This window comes from Lonchura striata, chromosome 1 (assembly GCF_050655825.1).
Source record: "Lonchura striata isolate lonStrDom1 chromosome 1, ASM5065582v1, whole genome shotgun sequence".
Taxonomy (NCBI): Eukaryota; Metazoa; Chordata; class Aves; order Passeriformes; family Estrildidae; genus Lonchura; species Lonchura striata.
Window position 1 is genome coordinate 64,387,150 of NC_140703.1, and position 21,610 is coordinate 64,408,759.

Genomic DNA, 21,610 nt, shown 5'->3' on the forward strand with positions numbered 1-21,610 from the left:
TGTCCAAATATAGGAGTTTATAGATTTAACTTAGAAAGATTACAAAAATTAATATTTAGTCAGTAGTTGTGACAGCCAATCAGTACAGTGTTGTACAGTGGAATTGTTGTGAAATTAATTGTTTTTTGAAAAAGGATGTTCACACAAATAACACATTCAGACAGAAAGGAGGACACTAAGAGTCCTTAAAAAGTACAGCCATCTTGATAATCTGTTTTCCCAGCTACTGTTGACTAGTTTTCAGCTTATTTATTTTTTACTTCTTTCTGGTGAACTACTACTGAATTCCTTGTTTCCATTCATCAAAGTATTCATTTGTACTTGTAATCCATACTAAGAACACTTTTTTTGGCCTGTGCTAGGTGTATCTGTGTACACATTATGTACATATTTTGAAGTGATGCCCTGTCTAGCTAGTAGCATCTCTTCATGTGTTGTATTTACAATGCTAACCATATGTGTAAAAAAATACTAATGAAAACTACAACACTACTTTAACATATTCACAAGAATATGTTACCTTTTTATGAAGCATTTATGCCAAACTTGAAGACTGTTCTATTAGACATCCATCAATATAGTTAGAGAGTAAGACCCAGAATCTAAAAGTAGGTTCTAGAGAAGGAGCTGAGCAATACTAGATACTAGATATGAAATCTGCATAATGGTTTATCCAAGAATGCTATCAGCCTTGAGTTAGAAGTATCATGCCATCACTGGCTAACTGCTGGAAGGAAGCGAGAGTCTTCCTTTCTTAACCACTTTCCATAAAACACCAGTTACTATAAAAGGATAACTGGAGTTGTTCTTCTTTCTTCCTGCACCTCAGGCTCCATTTTTTAAAACTTCTTTTTCTCCCCCTGTATCTTATCCATTGTAAATAACCACTGCACATTCCTGTTGTTAGTAGTGCTGTCATATGACTGCAACAACATAAAATGGACATTTTGGATAACATAGGAGCTGGGTAGAGGCTTCTACAAAGCAGTAACTGGACTTGTTAGTTATGCATGGCTGCTGCTTGTTAGAGTGCTACTGTGCTGAAACACTGGAACTGCCTGCTTGCAGAACCAGGAAAACTGTGCTGTCTGAATCAGTCAAATTTGCTAATGTAAGTTAGTAAAACCATTTACAAATGAAAAATGGAAATGTGTCCACATTTTTAAATGAAATCTGCAGAAATCCATAGCATAGGCCTTTATGATGATCAGAGAAAACTTCTTGTTATCGTTAGGAATTATAGGCCTGCATTCAAAAAAAATAAGACTACAAAAAACAAACAAACAAAAAACCCCTAAAAGTATCAAACATCAAATGGTACAGACAGACTGGTCACATATACAGTAATACAGCAGTAGCTGACTGATAATCTTTTTCAAGTGTGAAAAAAGGAAAGGAAGGGTCATCCAACTAACCTATGCTAAATTGCACATTTATGTACTCGAAGTATCAAAAGAAGAGCAGAGTTAGATAAACTAATAACAAACAAGCCTTATTTTTATAAACACAAAAAATTATCTTGATCTTGCAGACTTAAAAAGCCTTCATTCTGTAACATAAAACTGAATAAAAACTACATATTGTACATATTAAAATACAGGTTTCAACCCCAGTGGCTTAATACAAATTCACTCTTCTTTGAACTCTAGTAACCCAACTCTAATCTCCATTGGGTTTTGAAAGTTAAATCAGAAAGGACTGACAGTGTGAGGAGGTGTGTATGTGTGTGTGCATATACACACACACACACATACCTTGTTACCTAATCAGTAAACTTAAGATATACATATCTTAAAAGAGAAAGTAAGTTGATATCTAATACCTTTATGTGTAGTATATTGAATTGACATTTGTTTATTATCTCTGAGAGGGTGACAGATCAGTGGAACAACTAATACCAATTCAAGGCCAGAATTTAAGGGGAAAGTGGGTTTGAGGTACACAGAAACTTAAGTCATGGTGATGGGAGTTGGCTCCAGTTTCTGTGCCTCAGTCATTAATCCATGTGCCTTCCCAAGCTGCTTTTCCTATCCACCTAATACATCTAGCTGTTGCTAGCCACCTTTTGTTTTCAGAGAACAGGCAGTGTTGGCGCTTGCTTTGTACTGTTGCCTTTAATTCTCTCTGTGACAAGCTGCAGAGCCACAGAAGCAGCCTGGCAGCAGCACTCGAACTCCAAGTTCAGCAGAAGTAGGGAGCCCTGGAGGAGCCAGTCATAGCTCTCAGTCACTGGCCAGCCCATTGCTTGTAGAAGTTAGCATGCTTAAGTTGACATTGATCCCTCAAGGGACTAGCTACCAGCTAAACAAAACTGGAGCACAGGGCTAGCCAAGCATAGATTCCCTGTGACCCTGTGTCAGGACCTGTCATCCTGTTGTAAAAGCCAGCTATGTTACCTCCTTGCCCTCTGAGACTCCCAGGGAATCCCCAAGTAAATGAAGAGGGGAGTTATTTACATGTCCTTCATGTCTCCAGCCCAATCTTTTTTTTTTTTTCCCTTAAAAACAAAACAAACCAAAACCAACCAAAACCCCAAGGGATAATGGAGTACTTTAACTAGGCATTTGTTCCCTTATGAAGGCTTACTACAACACAGCAAGAATAGTTTGCTCTATTAATATAGATAATGGGAAATATGGAAGTATTTCTGTGGTTAAAAAAGTGAGCATACTGTCATTGATGGTAGCGTGATTGTTGTATACTGCTGGGAAAGGCAGACACATTGGAATATTACTGGTAGTTTAGAATATTTAGAAGCCAGGAGTTCTACTAAGTCTGTTAAATATGCTGAGGGTAGAAATGCTCATTTGCTTTTGCAGAGGAAATAGAGCAAAGATACACCACAGCAGAGAAAGCTAGCAGGACAAAGGAGATACTATTGACTCATTCCAGACTGCCGACTTAGCAGCTCAACTTTGTTTCTTTTTAACTTTTGTAACAGTAGGAGCTCAAAGCCTCTCAGTCTATTTTTTTCCACAAATAGAAACACCCGGACTTCAAAAAGTAATATGCTTTGAAGAATCCCAAACCATTAACATATTAAAAACTATATGTACTATTAAACGGGCTTCGTGGTTACTTGAATTTTACAGCATGTAGATGATGCCGGTGTTTTGGCAATAATTTTTACACTGTTGCATTCTGGCAGACAATTCTTGACAAATATAAATTTGCAAAGCACTTTTTGTTGGTTTTAGTGTGATACAGTTTTATTGACTTTGCAGTGGGTAAGTACTGCTTCAATATTTTCACAGGCTGAGTAAACCCCACAGACACTTTTTCCCAACTCAGCAGCATATTGCAACAAGTTTCTAACCCTATAACATTACACTTGTAACACTGGGGAAAGCATATGATGTGTGAAATTTAGATTTTTGTCCTCTGAACTTAAGTCTATATTCCTTAAAAAAAAAAATATTGTTCATTCTGGACAATGGAGTGTCCAGATATGATGGGGCCATCGCTATGACAGATACTACACTGACGGCGTCCCTGTCCCAAAGTCCCATCAGGACCGTGCTCCCCGGTAAGAGACCGGCCCCCGCGTCCGCGCTCCCTCCCGGAGGGAGCGGTGCAACCTCACGGACACCCGCGCTCGCAAACACAGCTCGCCTCTCTCACGAGCTATCCCTTCTACAGCGTGCGCTTAAAACGTCACAGAACGTCACAAACTCAAACCGATCGGCATCGCGTAAGCCACGCTGGTACTGAGCGTGCGAGCTGGATTTAACTTCGGATGCGTTGAGGGCCGGGCTCGGCGGGGCCCTGCAGCCCCCGCCGCCGGTCCCGCGGGGGGCCGGGCGGGCGGGGCGCCCGTGCTCTGCCGCGGCGGCGGGGCCGCGCCCCCCGCGTTGGCGCGGCGGGCTGCCACTCAGGCGGCGTCACAATACGCCTGTGTGAGCGCTGTAAACACTCGGGCGGGCGGGTGTGTGTGTGAGTGACGCGGGGGCGCGCCTCCCCGCCCCCAGCTCCCCCCGCCGCCCCCCGGGTGGCACCGAGCCGCCGGGGGGGCGTCAGGCGCGCCCCCGGTTGTTTCCTTGCGCGCATGGTAGCGGCACGAAAGGTAGCATCACTGGAGCGGGGGATGATGTAATTCTCCCTCCGGCCAGTGACTGCCTGCGCTTGCACCGATCCGACTTGCAAACCGGAGGGGGGTGGTTGTTTTACGCGTGATCGTTATCAGCATCTCCTGACGGCGCACCCCCCCCCCCCCTCCAGCGCCGCTTTAAACCCCGCTCCGCTCATCCCTCCCCTTCCCGGGGCACGGAAGAGGGACGGGGCTGGGGGAGGAGGGGAGCCCCGCGCCGTGTGTGCAGGGTAAACACGCCAATGAGCGCCGCGCCGAGCGGTAAACAAGTTGAGGTGCCCTCCGCCGCACGGCAACTTGCTGCGGGCGGGGTGTCCCCCCCGCACACATATACGCACGCACGCACACTCACTTCCCCCTAACAAAAGCCCGTTTAATATCGGCGTCAGCTTTTGTTCGGCGGGCGGCAACCGCCGTCCTCTCTCCCGATCACCTTATTTCACCCGTCGGCCCCCCCGGCCAAATCCAGGGGTCCCCCACGCCCCGTCCCCCCTGCGCGCATCGCCGCTCGCTCCGCGGCGCTGTCCCCTCACCGCCTCCAAAGCTCCCCCCGCTTTCCCGGAGCTCCCGGTCGCTGCTGCCCGCTCTCTGGGGCAGCAGACAGGTAGGCGAGCAGGCGGCCCCCCCTCCAGTCCCCGAAAAGGCAGTAGCTAAATGGCACTTACTGTCAGAAGAGAGGGCGAGGGGGGAAGCTCTTCTTTCGGTGCAAAAGCAAAATAGCCACTCGCAGGACGTTGCCAGCATAGGAGGCAGCAAGGGAAAATAAAAAAGATCTTCCAGTAGGGGGGGGTGGGGGGGAGGAAGGAGAGCGAGGGAGGAAGGGAGGAGGAGGATTCGCCTTTTAACTGGAGAAAAATAAAATCAAAAAATAACCGCGTGTGTGTTCCCCCCCGGTTGCCTTTTTTGTGCAGTTTCAGCAAAGCTGCGAGGAAGTTGGTCCTTTTGTTCCACTATTTATAGATTGCGTCAACATTGCGAAAAGGAGAAGGCGGAGCGGTGGCACTTACTCCTCGCCGAGGGGTGGTGGGGGAAGATATCGGGGTGGAGGGGCGGGGCGGGGGGGGACGTGCAAGCCCGGCGAGTACAAGCGACTTCAGCGCTCTCCCCCACCCGCCGCCGCCGCCACTGCCGCGACCACGGGGAGAACCGGGCGGTGCAGCCGCGGCGGCGGCGGCGGGCAGAGCCGCGCCGCTTCCCCGCCCGGCTGCCGCCGCACAGCACCGCCCCGCGGGCGGCGAGGCGAGGCGCTCCGAGCCGAGCGGCGGGGCCACGGGGAGGGGGGGACCCGCCGCTCGGTAGGGCGCTGATCGGCTCGCCGGTACCCTCCGTCTCCCGGTAGAACCTGTTGCGACCCCCTCGGCTGGGAGCTCCGAGGGCAGGTGCACACACCACCCGGCTCCGTTTTCTTTACGAGGTAGCGCCGAAGGGTGAATCAGGGGAGCCGAAGGGAAAACATTTTAAAACCTGGGGATCGTGAACCTTACGTATTTTCTCCGCCACCGAGGAAGAAGCGGGGGGAGGGGGCACGGAATGGCGGGGAGAGAGAAGGGGAACCGTCGTCTTTCTGGACGAAGGCCAATGTTTCTAAACTGAATGTAAACAAAGAAAACTGCAAACACCGGAGGAGGGCCTTTCACCGCCGCCAAGGCTGGGGGGACGTGCTCCCAAAGGGTTGCCGAGCTTTGCCGACGCCTCGTTTCCCTCCGGGTCCTGAACGCCCACGGTCACCCCGGCCACCGCCCTCGGGTGCCGCGGGACGGGGGGGAACTTTCTGCCGGCGGGGACGGCGCAGGGTAGCCAGCCTGGAAAAAAACCAAAACAAGTGTGCTCCTTTTTGTTGTTGTTTTGTTTGCTTCCTTTCAACTTGTTTTTTGGGGTGTTTTTTCTTGTTGTTGTTGTTTTGTTTGTGTGTCTGTTTGTTGGCTTGGTGGGGGAGGTTTTTGGGCTTTTTTTGAGAGAGGGGGTCTCGTCCCTCCCGCCCCGGGAGGCAGAGCCGCTGTGCCCCGGGCGGGCGGAGGCCGGGACCGGGCTTGTCCGAGCCTGCCGACAGCTCCCGGCTCCAGCCTCGGGGCTCCGTGGAGCTGCTGGTGCTGTTACTTGTAACAGGCTCGGGGGAACATCCATGGGGCTCCTGCTCGGTTGAGCAAATCTTTATATATTTAGATGGGAAAATCCTTCCTTGCTATCACACAGGCCGGTGGGTTGTCACTGCGGGGTTAGAGAGGAGCTGGAGGGAAGGAGGAAGGCTGACGACGTGCGTGACCGTGACATCGGCTCTGTGAGCGCCCTAAAAATACCCCTGATGGACCCGCGGGCGATTTTCGCCCTGCAGAAACACAGCCGTCGAACCGGGTGACGTTTAGAGGTTTTTATCCCGCTCCTTGTTTTCTTGAGTTCTATGGGCGGATGAGTTCACTTAGGCTTCGGACAACAGACGCCTTCTCGATGATGATTTTCTGGGGGAGAGTGCTATTCTCTCGGAACTCTCCCTTTCCTGCTCCGCCCAACCCACGCACGGTCCCTGCTAGTGGTGGAGTCCCTGCGGAGCAGGGAGCGCAGGTAATGCCTGAAGAAAGTTTCGAGCAAATAAAATAAATTCCGTTAGTGTGGTGCCTTTCTTGAAGTGTCCCCTGAATGCCGGGCTTTCTTCTCCTCTACTGCTTCGCAGCCAGCTCTCTGTCCCACATCACTGCTCTTGCGACAGAACACGGTGCTTGCTTATCTTCAGTGGGTTCTCCGTGGGGACTGCGGCTACTCTTTGCTTCTTCTGCTGAGGTTGCAGAAAAAAAAAAAAAAAAAAAAAAAAGAAAGGGGAAAGAAAAAGAAATTAACGAAAATTACATAGTTCGAAGACGGATGGTGTTGAATGTTGGATTGTTTTTCTGCGTACAAAACCCCTGGCACAAGTGGGCTCTTTTAACAGCCTTTTAACTGAGGGTATGAAAATTGACTGGTGGTGGAAAGTAGTAAATAGTGGAAATACGGGATAGATCCAAACTGTGAACCGTGAATAAACCTTATTGAAAGTTGGAAAGAGCTGAAGTGAGCAGAGAGTAGGTAGGCAATTCTCTCGCTTCTGTTCTGAAAAAGGAGTGCGACGCGTTGGCACTTTTTTTTTTTTTTTTTTTTTTTTTAGCATTCTGAGAGAAAAGAGTAAAGAAAGAAAAATAGCGTTGTGGTGGAAATGGGATGATAAAAGCAAGATGTAAAAGGCATAAGTACCGAAGTGGGTATGCCCGCCCCTGGCGCTGCCCCGCCGCAGCCCGGTGGCTCGGAGCCGGCGGCTGAGCTTCAGCAGAAGCCACGGCGTTCAGAAATGTTGCAACAGCACTTTAGAAGTCTCTAAAGAAAAGCTGAATTGTTGGAACTTAGGTAACTTAAGGAAACTCGTTATGACCTACATTGCTGTTCTGAGTCAGCAGCTGCAGCCCCAGCCCCGGCGGGTCCCGCCGCCACCGCACACCCCGCACCCCTTGGGCGGAGCCGCCCCCCCGCCGCCGCCCGGGCTCGCTGCTTCCCGGGTTTACAAACAAACTCGCCTGGATCGAGACGGTTTCACTTCTGCTCTAAGGAATGCCTCCGCTGCTTTCCTTTTTTTTTTTTTTTTTTTTTTTTTTCCTCCTCCCAGGTTTGAAGACAGAGCAGCTTGCCTGCCTCTTACCGGCTGGTTTTTGAGGGGGAAGGAGCTTAAGCGGAGGACAAGGTCTTTTCTCCGAGTTTTTAAGAGCTGTACTTTATATCCCGAAGGGATAGTCATTGTTTTCTTCACCGGGAAATAGATGCCTTATAGGGGAAAGTTACTACATGTTGCACACTGCTTTGTTCTTACGGTAAGAGAAAGAAAACTCTGAAGTTCCAATCAAAAACTCACCGAACAACTTTCCATGCTTCTTCTGTAATGTAAAGTAAAAGTAGCAACGATTAAACTTCAAATGTCCACACTGTCAAGATTCATAGCTGAATCCAGTTTGCAGCGAGGTCGGACAGTCGCGCCGAGCGCTTGTTAAACGTACAGTCAGCGTCAGGAACGGGGAACCCTGATTGTTTTAACATCTTGATTAGAGTAATCTGTGCGTGAAGGTACCGCATCACCCCGGCCAGGCGAGGGACGGGGAATAACATCGAGTCAGCTTTCTTTGATATTCAAAATGACGAAAGACTCGAGATGAAATGACCTCAGAAAACTCCGCCTTTGGAAAGCAGCTCTTGCCGCCTCTCCCTTGCCCCCCGCTGTTCCCCCTCAATTCTGACTTTTTCTATATCGACACGTCGTTGCCACCAGCAGGAGAACTGAAAAGACAAAACTTAGCTCCAAACGCCTTGGTTTTCCGGTCGGGAGTTTGCCGGGTTTGCCCACTGCTTTCGAGCACTGCTTTTGGTGTTATTGTCATTATTACTGATATATTTTTATAAAGCTTTAGGTTTTTATTAGCCGAGTACGGCAACTTACTGCATTTAATAATAGGACAGAAAAACCTAATTTCCTTTCCTTTATTTATTTTTAAAAAGAAAATTTCACAGCAATGATAGAGACTTGATTCGATGCTCTTTAGTAACAACTTGTAGCAGCTGTGAGTTTCTTGCAACAGTGATAGTTCAGCGTCTCCTCTTAAGGAACCAGCGAAATTCGGAGGCAGAGGCTGAAAGCAGCTCCCCGTACCCCTAAGCAGGGAGGGGGGCAGGAAAATGCTTCCTGCGGTTTTGGGAAAGAGGGGGCACCTCCCCAAGCCCCCTTCCCCAGCAGATTCCCAGTTTGCAGCTGGACACGGGGTACGTCCCTGTTGCCTCACCGTGGGGATGAGCCACTGTCGCTCAGCCACCTCCGGCTCTGCTTTCGGCGGGTGCTGCTAACCACCACCAAATAAAGTCAACGCCTTCGCCTGCCTGATTTTTATTTTTTCAAAGAACCCCTAAAATTCCCCCGCGGTGTCATGGAAAGAGAACTCTTCTTGCTCATAAGCCCCAAATGTCAAAGGCAAAGGAGAGAACATATTTGCACTTAAGAGAGGAAAAATGAAAGAAAAACCCAAACCGAAAAATCAAAAATCCAAGCCCAACAATAAAAGCCCCAGATATATAGCTGGGGAGAAGAGAGAAGTGAGGGAAGAGGGAGAGAGGGGGGGGGGGGGCTTCAGCTGTACCGGGGCTGACACAGTGCGTCTGCACTTCCAGCGAAGCAGGAGCGACTCCGGCATCCCGCTTTCCTCCTCGGCGGTTTTCTTGGGAATTCTGCGGGAGCACCGAGGTTTCTCCCGGGCTGCACTCCCCGGGCTCTGCGAGGCAGCCCCAGGACCCCGTGACTTCCCCTTGTCCCCCGCTCAAACGCCTCCAAAGGGGCTTAGGCAGCTCCACAACAGGAGGAGGGCGGGCGGCGGAGCCCCCTCCGCTCCCCTAAATCGCTCTCCGTACGGTTAAGCCCCCAGAATGGGCTGGAAAGGCGAGATTTTGGGAAACCTGAGGAGAGGATGGACGTGATCTGCGCGTCGAAGCGAAGCTAAAGGATCAGTAAGCCGCAGTTAACACCGGTCACTCCTGCCGAGATTTTTGGGGCATTTAATTTTTTTTTTTGTCTGATTTTTTTTTTTTTTGGGAGGGTGTGTCTAGACCCGCGTAATTTCGTAATAATTTTCAGACACCGTTGTCCTGTCCAGCGTGTTTGACCAGGTTGTTAAAGACTAGGCGATTTTTTGTTCATACAAACTGGATATCTGCGAGGTTTAATTTAACCCCGTGCGGTTCATCACGTTTCTTGTACCGAAAAAAGTACCTTGCTGGAGAGTCCGCCGTCAGCTCGGAACTGCAATCTATTGCGGGACCGAAAAGGTACGATGCGATGTATGCAAAGTGACTGTAGCCTTTCAGGATGTTACTGAGGTTAAATCAAAGTCCCGGGACGGTAAGAGCAAAAACTTGGTAGCCGTCCAAGAACAAAATCGTTGTTTTCAATTGAGTCGAGGTTTGGTGTGGTTTTTTTCCCCCTCCTTTCTTCTTTTTCTTTCCTAGTGTAGTTGGAAAGTGTCTTTGTTCTTTATAAATTAGTGGGGTCTTTAACACGTTCTCGTCACGATTGGAACGATATATACCCCAAAAAATGACAGCGCTTAGAAAAAGAAATGCAGTAACCTGGATGACCAGTGTCCCAGGAAGCACTTGCCTTTTCTGCCTTTTTTTTTTTTTAATTATTTATTTTATTTTATTTTATTTTATTTTATTTTATTTTATTTTATTTTATTTTATTTTATTTTATTTTATTTTATTTTATTTTATTAAAAAAAATATTTATTAAAAACTTCAGCGATTTCAGAACTGTGGCCAGGAGCAGGGGGTATAATTTCAGAAATGTCCCCCATGGCAGCCTAGCCGCCTCTGGCTGGAGAGGGGCTGCCGGGCACCGGGACTATGGGCATGGGGACACCACTTCTCCCTTCCGCAAGCGTTAAGTTTCTCGCTCCTTTTCGTTTCCCAGTCCAAAGATTTCTCTGATGATAACAAAATATCTGTGTAAAGGCTCGCTTTCAAGCCAGGCTCAACATCCTGCTCATCCCCCTCGATGTCAGCTTTATTAGCGTCCCGTTTTCAAACACACTTTTCCGCAGAGATGTCCCCAAGCTCATATTTTTGTGTGTCCCCCGTCCCTCTCCTGCCCCAGTGACACTGAGGCGGGGTTTCGTCTCTGGTCAAACTGTGCACAGACTTGGGTGTAAATCCAAGAGTATGTGATTTAAAATCTCGTCGTAAAAATACCAAATGCAAAAATATTCGGCACCTTGGGTGTCTGGTGGTACTTTTATTTCTCCTGGCACATCAGGAGTTATTTAACGTGTAAAGAAAAAAAAACAAAGGATCACACCTTTTTAGCAGAAAGTCAAACGATGCAATTAAGCAAAGAAATTCAGAATTGGGAAAAGCTGGAATGCCGCTATTAAAAAAAAAAAAAAAAAAAAAAACAAACCAAAAGAGCAGCAACAACTGTTTAGGGTTTCCCCCACCCGCAAATGTGACCTTTTGGAGTTGAGTTAGCTGCTGCTTTGAGTTATTTAGTCGTTCGGGGAAGATGCCGAGCTGCTGAGGGACACGATTCTGGTCCCAGGGCAGGTCCCAGTGAGGCGGTGGTGGAGCCAGGAGCCGGGGTGTCCTGGCAGTGCAGCCGTCCTTACCATCACCTCTTGGTCAGGCGAATCGAGGCGAAGAGCAAGCTGCCAGCCTGCTGCAGATCTGCTTCCCAGGCTGGTTTTGGCTTCCGGGGAAAAGAGTGGCTACCGTAAAAGGTTCAAATTGCTCGGATGGAAACTTTCTAGTGTGTTGGAAATATGTAAAGACAGAAACGACAATGACACTGCTTCGAAACGTAACTTCTGACTCTCCGAAAAGCCTTCAGGACCTGGTACTGGATGACTAATTTCCATACCGCTCCGCTGAAACTGAAACGTGCGCTTGGGGAGTTTTAGACTTTCCTTTTCCATCACTACTGCAGTGTGGGGGAGTCCTTTATCACCTCCTGTCCTGCCATCCATGCTACGGGGCGCCTTGTCCATTCCCCGCAGGTTTCCCAGTGGGGCAGCGGGGTCTCCCTGTGGCCGGGGTTCATTTTCCTCGCTCCTCCCTTGGCCCTTTTGGCTGGCCTGTGCAGGACAGAGGGATCGCTGCACCGCCACCGCCACCCGCTGCCACCTGCCCTGCGCGCCCCGGCCGGGGACAGTGGTTCTGCAGCTACTTCCAAATGATTAATGTTTTGTTGTTTTTTTATCTCCCTACATTTTTTTTTGTTTTGTTTTATTGTTGTTGTTTCTCTGCACCAGCCTCTTATCTTTTCTCGCAGACACTCGAGCCAGTGAAGGCAGTGGGCGTGCAGGCAGCTACGGCAGCCCGGAGATCTCCCCTCTCTCCCGCTCTCCTCTGAACGCTGCCGCTAACACGCTGGCAGTGCTGGTGATCCGGCTCCAGCTGCTGCTGCTACTGCTGGTCAGTATTTACCACCAGACAGTTGTTTATCTCCTGCGTTCAGCTTACTGTTTTTATCTCCGGGAAGAAAGAAAAAGAAAAAGAAAAAGAAAAAGAAAAAGAAAAAGAAAAAGAAAAAGAAAAAGAAAAAGAAAAAGAAAAAGAAAAAGAAAAAGAAAAGAAAAAGAAAAAGAAAAAGAAAAAAAGAAAAAGAAGTATCTTTGGCCATTTTCTGCAAACTTGACACCCCGAGGTGCAGGTTTGTCCGTGCTCGGATGTTCCTGGGGAGCTGAAGCATTGCTGACTTTTCTCTGAGCACAGTAACTGCAAACACCACAGTAAAGCAGCGTGTGGGTGCCATCGGCAGAGCCCCCGGCTCCTTTTCCCGTGCTTGTCTCTCTAACAGTGGCCATGTGCTATCCCGGGGCAGGATTAGTTCTTCCCGTGGCCCTGGAACTGTCACCGCTAGGTCCCTCCGTTTCGTGCCACCTGGCCGGTACACGGGGGACGAGCTTCGCCCTAGGGCACGCCGGGGGACAGGTGGGGTGGGTACCCGCGGAGGAGCTGTGGCTGTGCCGGCACTGTGTTGGGACAGTTCACGACAATTCACTGGGAAAGTCTGGCACAGCGCTGGGACAGTCTGTGACTATGGTCAGGAAGTGCTAGGACAGTTGAGGCGATGCTAGGACAGTCGGGTACAGTATTAGAACAATTGTGATAATGCTGGGACATCCTGGAACGGTGCTGGGACAAAGCTGGGTCAGACTGGAACTGCCCTGGCACCGTTTGAGACAGTGCTGGAACATCTGAGACAGCGCTGGTGCAGTCTGGAACTGCCTTGGGACAGTCTTGGCACAGTCTTGGCACAGACGGGGCCAGGGCTGGAATGGTGCTGGGACAATTAGGACAGTGCTGGTACCTCTTGGGACGGCGCCGGGACAGCCGGAGCAGTCCAGAGGGCAGCGCCGTGCGGCGCCGGGCCGGGCGGAGGCCGAGCCGGGCAGGACATGCGGGGAGGAGGGAGCTCACCGCCCCGGGGCCGGGCCGCGCAGGGGCTGAGCCTCGGCCGCGGAGACCGCCCCGGACACTCACGGCTCGGCCCCGGCCCGGCCCGGCCTCTGCGGCCGCGGCGAAGGGTCCGTGAGCGGAAGGGCTGTCGTGCAGAGCCGATCCCGGGCTCTCCGCCCAGCTCGCTACAGCTGGCCGCCGCCTCCCCCCGGGCTCGCCGGTAACGCGGGGCTGCCGAGGTGCGGCGTTCAAAAGGTGTCCGTATCCCGCATCTCCTCCCTGTAAAAATACATGGTTAGCCCCAAACTCGAAAAGGCTGTTGATAACATCAATCCCTTCTGGCTTCTGTACAGCTGCACCAATACACCTTATGGTTTCCCCGATCCTTCAATTTTTCTTTTGTCTCCCGCCTTGGAGACCTCGGGCCGCCCGTGCGGGTCACTCGGGGCGGCGCCGCCGGCCATTCCCTTCAGGGAGGTATAGCTGTTCCTCCACTGAAACTGCAAATCATTCATTCGCCCTCTCAAAAGCTAGTGGCTCTGAAAAGATGTCTTCTTCACTAGTTTTTTTCTTGGCCGTAATAATTTAGCGGACCAAATTCATTAAAGAGGTTTGCGTTTTACAGTCCCGTGGGACAATTTTAATTGACAATGAAATGTTATTTGACTTGGCAGTGTAACAGTGGGGATATGACTCATCAAGATGTAAATTAAGAATGAACAGTGAAAAAAATGTTTCCCTGCATAAATCTGAATGTATATTTCCTCATTTTAATAGATTATTTAATATTACTTCTCAGTCATAAATTAATAAGTGTTCTAGAGTGAACTGAAGGAAGAGTAACCAAAATGATTAGTGTATCAAGTGGCTAATGTATGGAGAAACCTTCAGTATCTCTAATGTATATCTGCTTAGGTAGAAATGAAAGTATTTGGGTGATGAAATGCGTGTGCTTGTGGCTTTGGAGATTTGCAATGTGCAAATTTAATAGTACTGCTTCTGCTGAAGTGCTCACCATATTAGCAATGCTCAGAGCTTCAGGACGATGCTAAGTGCTGGTCTAGAATTCAAACTAGTTTTGAATTGTTACTTCAAGGTATGCAAACTCCAGAGAGAAATTAAATTTCATCAGCTTCACATGTCTGGCCTGTTGTACTACCTGACTCTTCATGGTTTAGTGTGCAACTGTATAGTTATCACTCTTCCGAGAGTCTACATTTTCTCATGTATTGCACAGCAAATTGAAGCACTTGATTTGGAAGCATATATCCTACCTTAGATGCCAGATCCCTGACCTGTCAGTATCTGGCTAAAGGTAAAATTTTTAAGATGTTATATGAAAAGGAAGTCTTGTCAATATAAAATGATATTCAGAAATTATTTACTAATCAAAAGCTAGTTACATAATTTTAGTAAATATGCCTTTTTTGTTTTTTTTTTAACAGGTCAAATGAGTGGCTCAGCAATGTATGACACTACAAGAACTGTAAGTTAACACAATCAACACATGGTTTGCACTCAGCCATTTCTGTGCACATTGGCTATCTGTAATACAGATCTCAGAAAACAGACCAGCAACACCTAGTTCACTTCCCAGAAGTATATTTATGTCAGAAACTTTAGTTAAGTTTTCCACATGAGACTCTTATTCACCTGAGATCATCTTGAATTGTTTGGTGCTTGAGTAGCTCAGATGGGACCATAGGTCTGGATCCCCAAAGGTCATCTGGGGTCCTTGGGCATCTGACTCCTATTTAAATATTTTTTTGCTGGGCAGTAGTATGTAAGTATCTGAATAGCTTTAGATTCTGAGCCTCATTTTTTTTTCTTAGGCATTACATCAGTGATCTCTCATTGCACCTGTGAATGTATACTTCCCAGAAAATAACCCTGGACAAGAATATCCTGCTTCTAATGAACAGACTTCAGCTCTTCTTCTCTAGTGGCCTGCAGTGCACTGCACTGCGCTGCACTGAGCTCCATTTTGTAATTGGCAGGTGAGAGTATTTAATCAGTAAATCTCTTTGCTCTTGAGAACAGGAGAGAAGCATAAGTCTATTGAAAAGGAGCTTCTAAGGTTAATTCCATACATCTTAATTTGGAAGGAAAAAAAGTCTCAGAAACAGTGGAAGAAAGTATGGGGGGAAAGTGAAAAAAAATCAGAAAAATCAGTGCAAGAGCACAGCAAGAATGAGAAAAGGGAGGCATATGTTTGAGATATCCAGGGGCATATATAAATCAATATATAGCTAGACAACTTACATAATGTTCTCAAAGCTTGTATTATAAATATGAGAATAGAGAGAATCATATTTGGGGGACATTCTCCTGAATATGGGTAGGAGGAAGTTTTGTGCTTAATAGAAGCTAGTTCCAGCTGCAGCAGAACCATTCAGTAATGCAGTGCCACACAGAAGGACTTATCTGAGAGCAGTTATTATGTCTTTATAATAATAATTTCGAGGAAGAAATGAATTTCCATTATTGTAATTAAAATAGTTGTTTTTATTATATTTTTTTCATTTATTTCTAAATTTGGATGGCTACTGCAGGAACAGGTATGGTACATAACATATGTCTGGCTGATTGCCTATCTCCACATCCCAGCTGCTTGCCTGCCTCATGCCAAGTTTGAGTGAAATAATGGGTCTTATGTTGTCTCCCAAAACTCAACAGACTGTGGGTCAGTCAAGGGATTCCTATCAGGCATGAAGAATGCACAGGAGCCTTCCCATAACAATGAATTCTTGCCCAGAAGTTCTCACCAAGGAACTGTAATTCACAGTACTCTACCTGAATATGTTTTATCATGCAGAAGGCAATTACATGAAGATAATTTTAAATATATGGGTTATTAATATCACATGGCTATGCACACTAGTTGTATTGGCTGATTGAAAAAACAAGAGTAGGCTAATTAGCAGAATTTATTTAACACTAGCCCTGAATGTTGTCCTGCCAGGATCATTGTCCTCTCAGAGCTCTCTGGGGCACATATATGCACTTTCCACCTTACTATGAAAGTCATCTACTGGGAAAGTTTGTGATTGTCTCTACTCCTTCCTTTTGGAGCCCTAGGTCTCTGAGGAAGGAAAATAAGCATGTCATATGAAAACCCCCTAAAGTTTGTGCTTGATATTTTAACTTCCCTTTGCAAGGCAGCTGCTGCTTTTGCACGTGTGGGAATCTGGTGAGCCGTACAATCTTAGGCTGAGGATTTCTATTCACTAGGGATTAGCTGAACTGTTTTCCTAAATCAGTCACCAGATCTGGATTCCAAATTAACAAAGTGGTGCTGAGCAATAATGTAGACTGTAGGTAGCAGCTGTGCAAATTTATTCACTGAAAGCATTATAAAAGCAGGCTGTCTAACTGCCTTAGCTTTAGTGCAGTGAACTCTGAGCTGTAGCGAACTTACTGAATTTATAACAAGTAAAAAGCTCAGGTTCATTCAGCTCCAAGGATGCTGAATGAGAAATGCTGGTCTTTGCACAATTACTCTAAACACAACTGCTCTTAGCAGAAAGTTTAGAAGATGCAGAATGATTGCATCCTAGAAAACAGAGGTAAAAGGGAACACAGAGATCATTGAACCTCTCCCTATGCCCTGATGATCTGCTACCCTTTGTCTTTTCCATTTGTCTAGCCTGTTCCATGGATGAGGTTTTACACACTCCTCATGCAATCTATGCAGTGTTTAACCACCCCTCCTGCTGGAAGTGTTTTCTTGGCATGTCTTCTGCAGTCATCTGTGGATTAAACCATGCCAGTCTGTTGGGAAAGATGAATAAATATAACTGCCTGGCAAAAGATTCACAATAGTACAGCCAGGATGAAAAAAATCCCCCCCTACTGGCTGGACAATACCCTTACCTACAGACAAGTCCAAAAGTCAAATGGACTGTTCCATCTCAACCCCAAAATGTATGGTTCATCCAACACCTGTAACCCTCCCCTGAAGCATCAGGTGTCTGTGACCCCATTGGCCTAAGTCTTGTTCCAGCCCACCTTGAAGCCCCCTGATAAGGGGTCTCTGAGGGGCCAGACACCCTCTTGGATCTTTCCCCCTCTTAGAGCTTCCACCCTTTCCTAGAGCATCCTCTCTACCCCTTGTCTCTCCCCTCCCCATCCCCTCAAGCCTCGCCACGTGCTGCGTCTGGCAGCTCCAGGCAAGACCTTTCTCCATCCCTAATAAACCTGATATCCTAAGAGCAGCCTTCAGAGATCCCTCGTCTCCATTCATCAAAGCTGTCATGGAGCCCAGCATTCCCTACACCAGTCCTTTTGCATTTTCTTCACTGGTGTGCTATTTTTTTTTTTTTTAACCTCTCACAAGTCTTCTCTCTCTTTTCTGAACTCTGTGCAATTTCTATTTCACAGTGTCTCAAATTAGACTCGGTATTCCATCTAGGACGTTGCCCCAGTTCAAGTCTCTCAAGGCTATCTTACTCTTTGCTCTTACTGTCCCTCTGTGGGGTTTACTATTTTTTAACATTTTTTAAATTGCAACAGCACAGTTGATTAAACCCTGGCTGTGCTCTCCTAACTCCTTTCTATGAGGCTGCTGTCTTACCACTTCTTGCCTAGACTTTATTTTCTGTAGTGTGAAAATACAGGACTTTCTATATGTCCTTACATAAATTTGCCACCTATTTTTAAGACTATTTCTCCAGCTTGTCAAGATAATATGAATTTCAGTCCTATTTTCCAGTAAGCTGGTGGTCTCTATGGGATTATCTGCAGTAATGAATAAGCATATTTTATCTTCCTTCATTCAGGTTGTTAATGGAAATATTGCTAAGCTTCAAATTTAGCATGGATTCCTGAGGAATTCCACTCTCTATATGCTTCCATTTCAATAAATAACCACTGATAAATACTTCTAGTGAATGATTTCCCAGCCATTTTGTACTCGTCCCATATCAGTTTCCTCTAAACTGTGTTTCTGTGTCTGAGGTAGAAGAATAATACATGTCAGTGTCAAAAACAGTCAAGATATGACACCTCCTGCTTATCCCATCTGTTATCCTGCCACAGAAGGAAACTAGATTCCACCTAGTCTTATCCAGAAAATACTATATATGCTTAATTCAAGCCTTTATGAGGCCTGGAGCACCAGTTTCCAAACTGTGGCCTCGAGTGAAGGCTGGGCCTTGGAAGGGATGCACCAGCCTGCCTGAAATCAGACTGGAGAAGGGGGGCTCACAGGCTGAAGTACATCTGCCAGGGTTACTGTGCTGTCACAGTCTTAGCAGTGGGACTGCTAGAGCAATCTCATGTGAGACAATGCCCTTGAGCATTTTCCATCTGTCTTTTCTACAGGTGAGCATGGTTCCTTAAAACAACAGTGCTTGTGACAAGTAACATTCAGATGCTATTTGTAGCAAAACAGTTGAATTATTGGAACCAGAACAACCCACCAACATTGAAATTTGACTTTCAGATATTCAGATATTTAATGATATTCAAATATTAAATGAGAATGCATGGAAGATGACCTGAAGAGGAGAAGGGGAGATACAGATTGCAGCCAGAGATTGGAAATCTGCAGTCATGTTTAGCAGGGCATGCCAAGATGAAAGAAAGATTAGGGAAAACTTGACACACATTAGTGTAGTTTAGAGATATACAGTGTGTACCATGTCACATTACACTTCTTTGCAGTCATTAGAGAGAAGCAGGCACTTTGAATATATAACTCATCTAGTCTATTTTAAAGAGGAGATGCACCCATGAATACCCAATTGTGCAGTGTATGATCTAACAGGTAAGATGTAGACATACGTATTTTATGTGTCTAATGTTAAATTATACAGTTTTTTTTTCCTTTGTGTCAGGTGCGTAACAAATCACTTCTGTTCTCTCAATTCTTATGGAAAGAGGGGCAATATCTTCACATTTGGAATGTGCCATTAATTAGAATTTTAGGAAAGCTTGATAGCAACAGGGCATTATTTAAATATAGAATATCTAAGTGATCTGATTATAACACCAGCTAGTCAGCTTAACAGATCACTTCTGTCATAGCTGCCATAATTCCTCTTGTTGCCTGGTTAAGAACTGCAGGTTTAGATCGAGTAATTCCTGCCTGAAAAAGTCTTAAGAAAGAGGATGGCTTTATGGCTCACATTAGGGAGTTCCTGTTAAGAAACTGCGACTGAGTTATCTATGGAACATGGAAGTTAATTTCAATAGATTTATAATGTAGATTTACTCAACAGTAATAAACACCTATGCAGATACTTGGAGTGTAAGTCCAACATATAGTTAGTTCACTTTGTATTGGTTGATTCAGATTAATTTTCTCAAAGTGCCTTGTCTAGACAAATCCTGAGTGTGACTTTGATCTGCTAACAGAGATAAACTGTGAGTGCTACAGTACCTTTGGGTCTGAGTAGCAAATGAGACTGGTGGAGTTCTAGAGGACAGTGCCCATCCCAGAGCCACTGGCTTCTACACTGCTACTTGAGGGGTTAAAGAAGCAATTTAATTTTAATGTAGTCTAATAGATCTGATGACTTTTTAAATATATAGGTCACAGTATTAAAAGTTGGTAGCAAGTTTTCTATTCTTTTAAGCTTGGTATATAAACAACCAAAATGCTGAACAGCAGTTTTTTTGAAGGTGGTTTTGCCAAGGCACAGAGAAGAGACATTTCCATTTACAGCTGTATGCTGAGCATGAGAGACAATTCATGTGTGAAATCCTCCGATGTCTTCTGTGATGCAAATAAGAATGTTTCTCCTGAAACTGAACTGGGAAATTCAATTCAATTCTAAAATTTGGTAAAAACTCATAAGAAACAGATAGCAGTAACATGATAATTAATTTCAGGAATGAAAAAGCATAGGCAGGTGAATCCACAGATGTAAAAGAACACTTGGCTTTAAAATAACAATTGCCATGTTCATACTTCTCCTCCCAAACATCACTTCATTGGAAGGCACTGTATTATTGCCATAGGACCTCACAGAAGTGGTGGATGTATGCTTGGACCATCTAGAACAAATGATAAAGTAATTTTTCAGCCCTGGGAATAAGGTCATTAAAATATAATACCAGAAAATTACCTTCACTCAATGTAAATGGACAGCATGTTTCTGAGAAGGCTCAGGGTTTTAACGTTGTTTATTGTGTTTCTAATTGATGTAGCTGTAAATGTGAGTGTGATTTTTTATGACATAACAATGATAAAATTGTTCCGTTTATATTTAAAAATTCAACAATATTGTAGTTATGCACTTCTTTAAATTTGCAAGGGTTACACCACCAGCCCCTGCCCCGATAAATAGGAAGATTAATGACAGATGACATGGAGAAGGTTCAGTTCTCTGCTTTTTTTTTCTGGCTCAGTTTCCAAAGTTCTTTTCTACATCTCTCAAAACCCCAGCAAAGTCCCTCCCACTGTAAGAAAAGAGTGGATTCCTAACCACCTGAGGAAACAACACAAGCTTGTGTGACCTGATAAGGTGCATCCCAGAGACCCGAGGAAATTGACTGATGTAGTTGCCAAAGTGCTATCCAACACTCTTGAAAAGTTATGGCAATCCTGTGAGGTCATCAGTGGGTGAAAAAAAGGGAAACATCATCCCCAGTTTAAAAGTGGTAAAAAGGAGGATGCTGGCAGTTACCAACCGCTTCTGGACTCCCCAGTACAGGACCTGTTATAGTGGGTCCAGAGGAGGGTCACAAAAAAGATCAGAGGGATGGAAAACCTCTGCTATGAGGAAAGGCTGAGAGTTGGGGTTGTTCAGTCTGGATAAGAGAATGCTCTGGATAGACCTTATTTTGGCCTTTCAGTATAGACAGAGAATTTTTAAGAAACACAGAGGGACTGTAGTGGCAAGGAAAGGGGCAATGATTTTAAACTGACAGAGGACAGGTTGAGATTAGATAAAAAGAAGACATTTTTTACTAAAAGCGGTGAGATATTGGGACAGGTTTCCCTTAAAAGCTGTGGATGCACCATCATTGGAAGTGTTCAAGGTCATGTTACATGGGTCTTTGAGCAACTTGATCTAGTAAAAGAAACCCCTGCTCATGACAGAGATCAGACTAGATGGTCTTTGGAGATCCCTTCCAATCCAAATTATTGTATGATTTTATTACCTGTTTATGTGGCTTTTTAAAAGAGTTTTTTTTTCCTGATGAATAGGTCAATATTACTGTCTGATGTTATTTAAAAGAATGAGTAGAACCAGAATATTCTAATCCTGGGTATGACACAGTGTTGCAGTCAAAGACAAGTCTCTAAAGTGATTTGTTATCACAGGATTACAGAAAACAGTGCTAGAGCAGATATGAAGTAATCTACTCCTTCCTTCTGATCAAGTCACATTAAATATCCCATGTTCTATGTAACAGATATTTAACTAACCTGCTTTCCAAGACCTCCAAGGATAGAGATTGCAGAACCTCTCAAAGTAGTTAAATCCAGTATTTAATAATTTTAGAAAACTGTCCTTTTTGACATGTGCAAATAACACATACAAGCCTGATCTGCAACCCGAGTCTATTTTGCTGCAAATTAAGACCATTGCTACCTTTTCTGGATCTTGATTTGAAAGTGATTGA

At 45.8% G+C, this 21,610-nt stretch overlaps 2 protein-coding genes across 22 annotated transcripts in view; one reads left to right on the forward strand and one right to left on the reverse strand.

Moving 5' to 3' along the window:
* Nucleotides 1-4,843, reverse strand: part of SPRYD7 (SPRY domain containing 7) — a 121,706-nt gene extending 116,863 nt beyond the window's left edge. The window contains exon 1 of the mRNA XM_077781412.2: nt 4,753-4,843. The gene's annotated coding sequence lies outside the window, so the exon portion shown is untranslated. The remainder of the gene's footprint in view (nt 1-4,752) is intronic.
* The window catches only part of LOC116184187 (uncharacterized), a 103,850-nt gene that overhangs the window by 45,815 nt on the left and 36,425 nt on the right, over nt 1-21,610 (forward strand). For 15 of the 21 annotated variants that reach the window (XR_014954815.1, XR_014954817.1, XR_014954818.1 and 12 more), the window contains 3 exons: nt 11,907-12,049; nt 14,482-14,522; nt 14,869-15,033. Coding sequence is in view for 2 of the 21 variants with exons in the window: in XM_085578116.1 (XP_085434242.1) it covers nt 14,482-14,522 (41 nt within the window). In the remaining 19 variants the exon portion in view is untranslated. The remainder of the gene's footprint in view (nt 1-11,906; nt 12,050-14,481; nt 14,523-14,868; nt 15,034-21,610) is intronic. The other 6 variants (XR_014954819.1, XR_014954846.1, XR_014954879.1 and 3 more) reach the window with 2 other exon arrangements.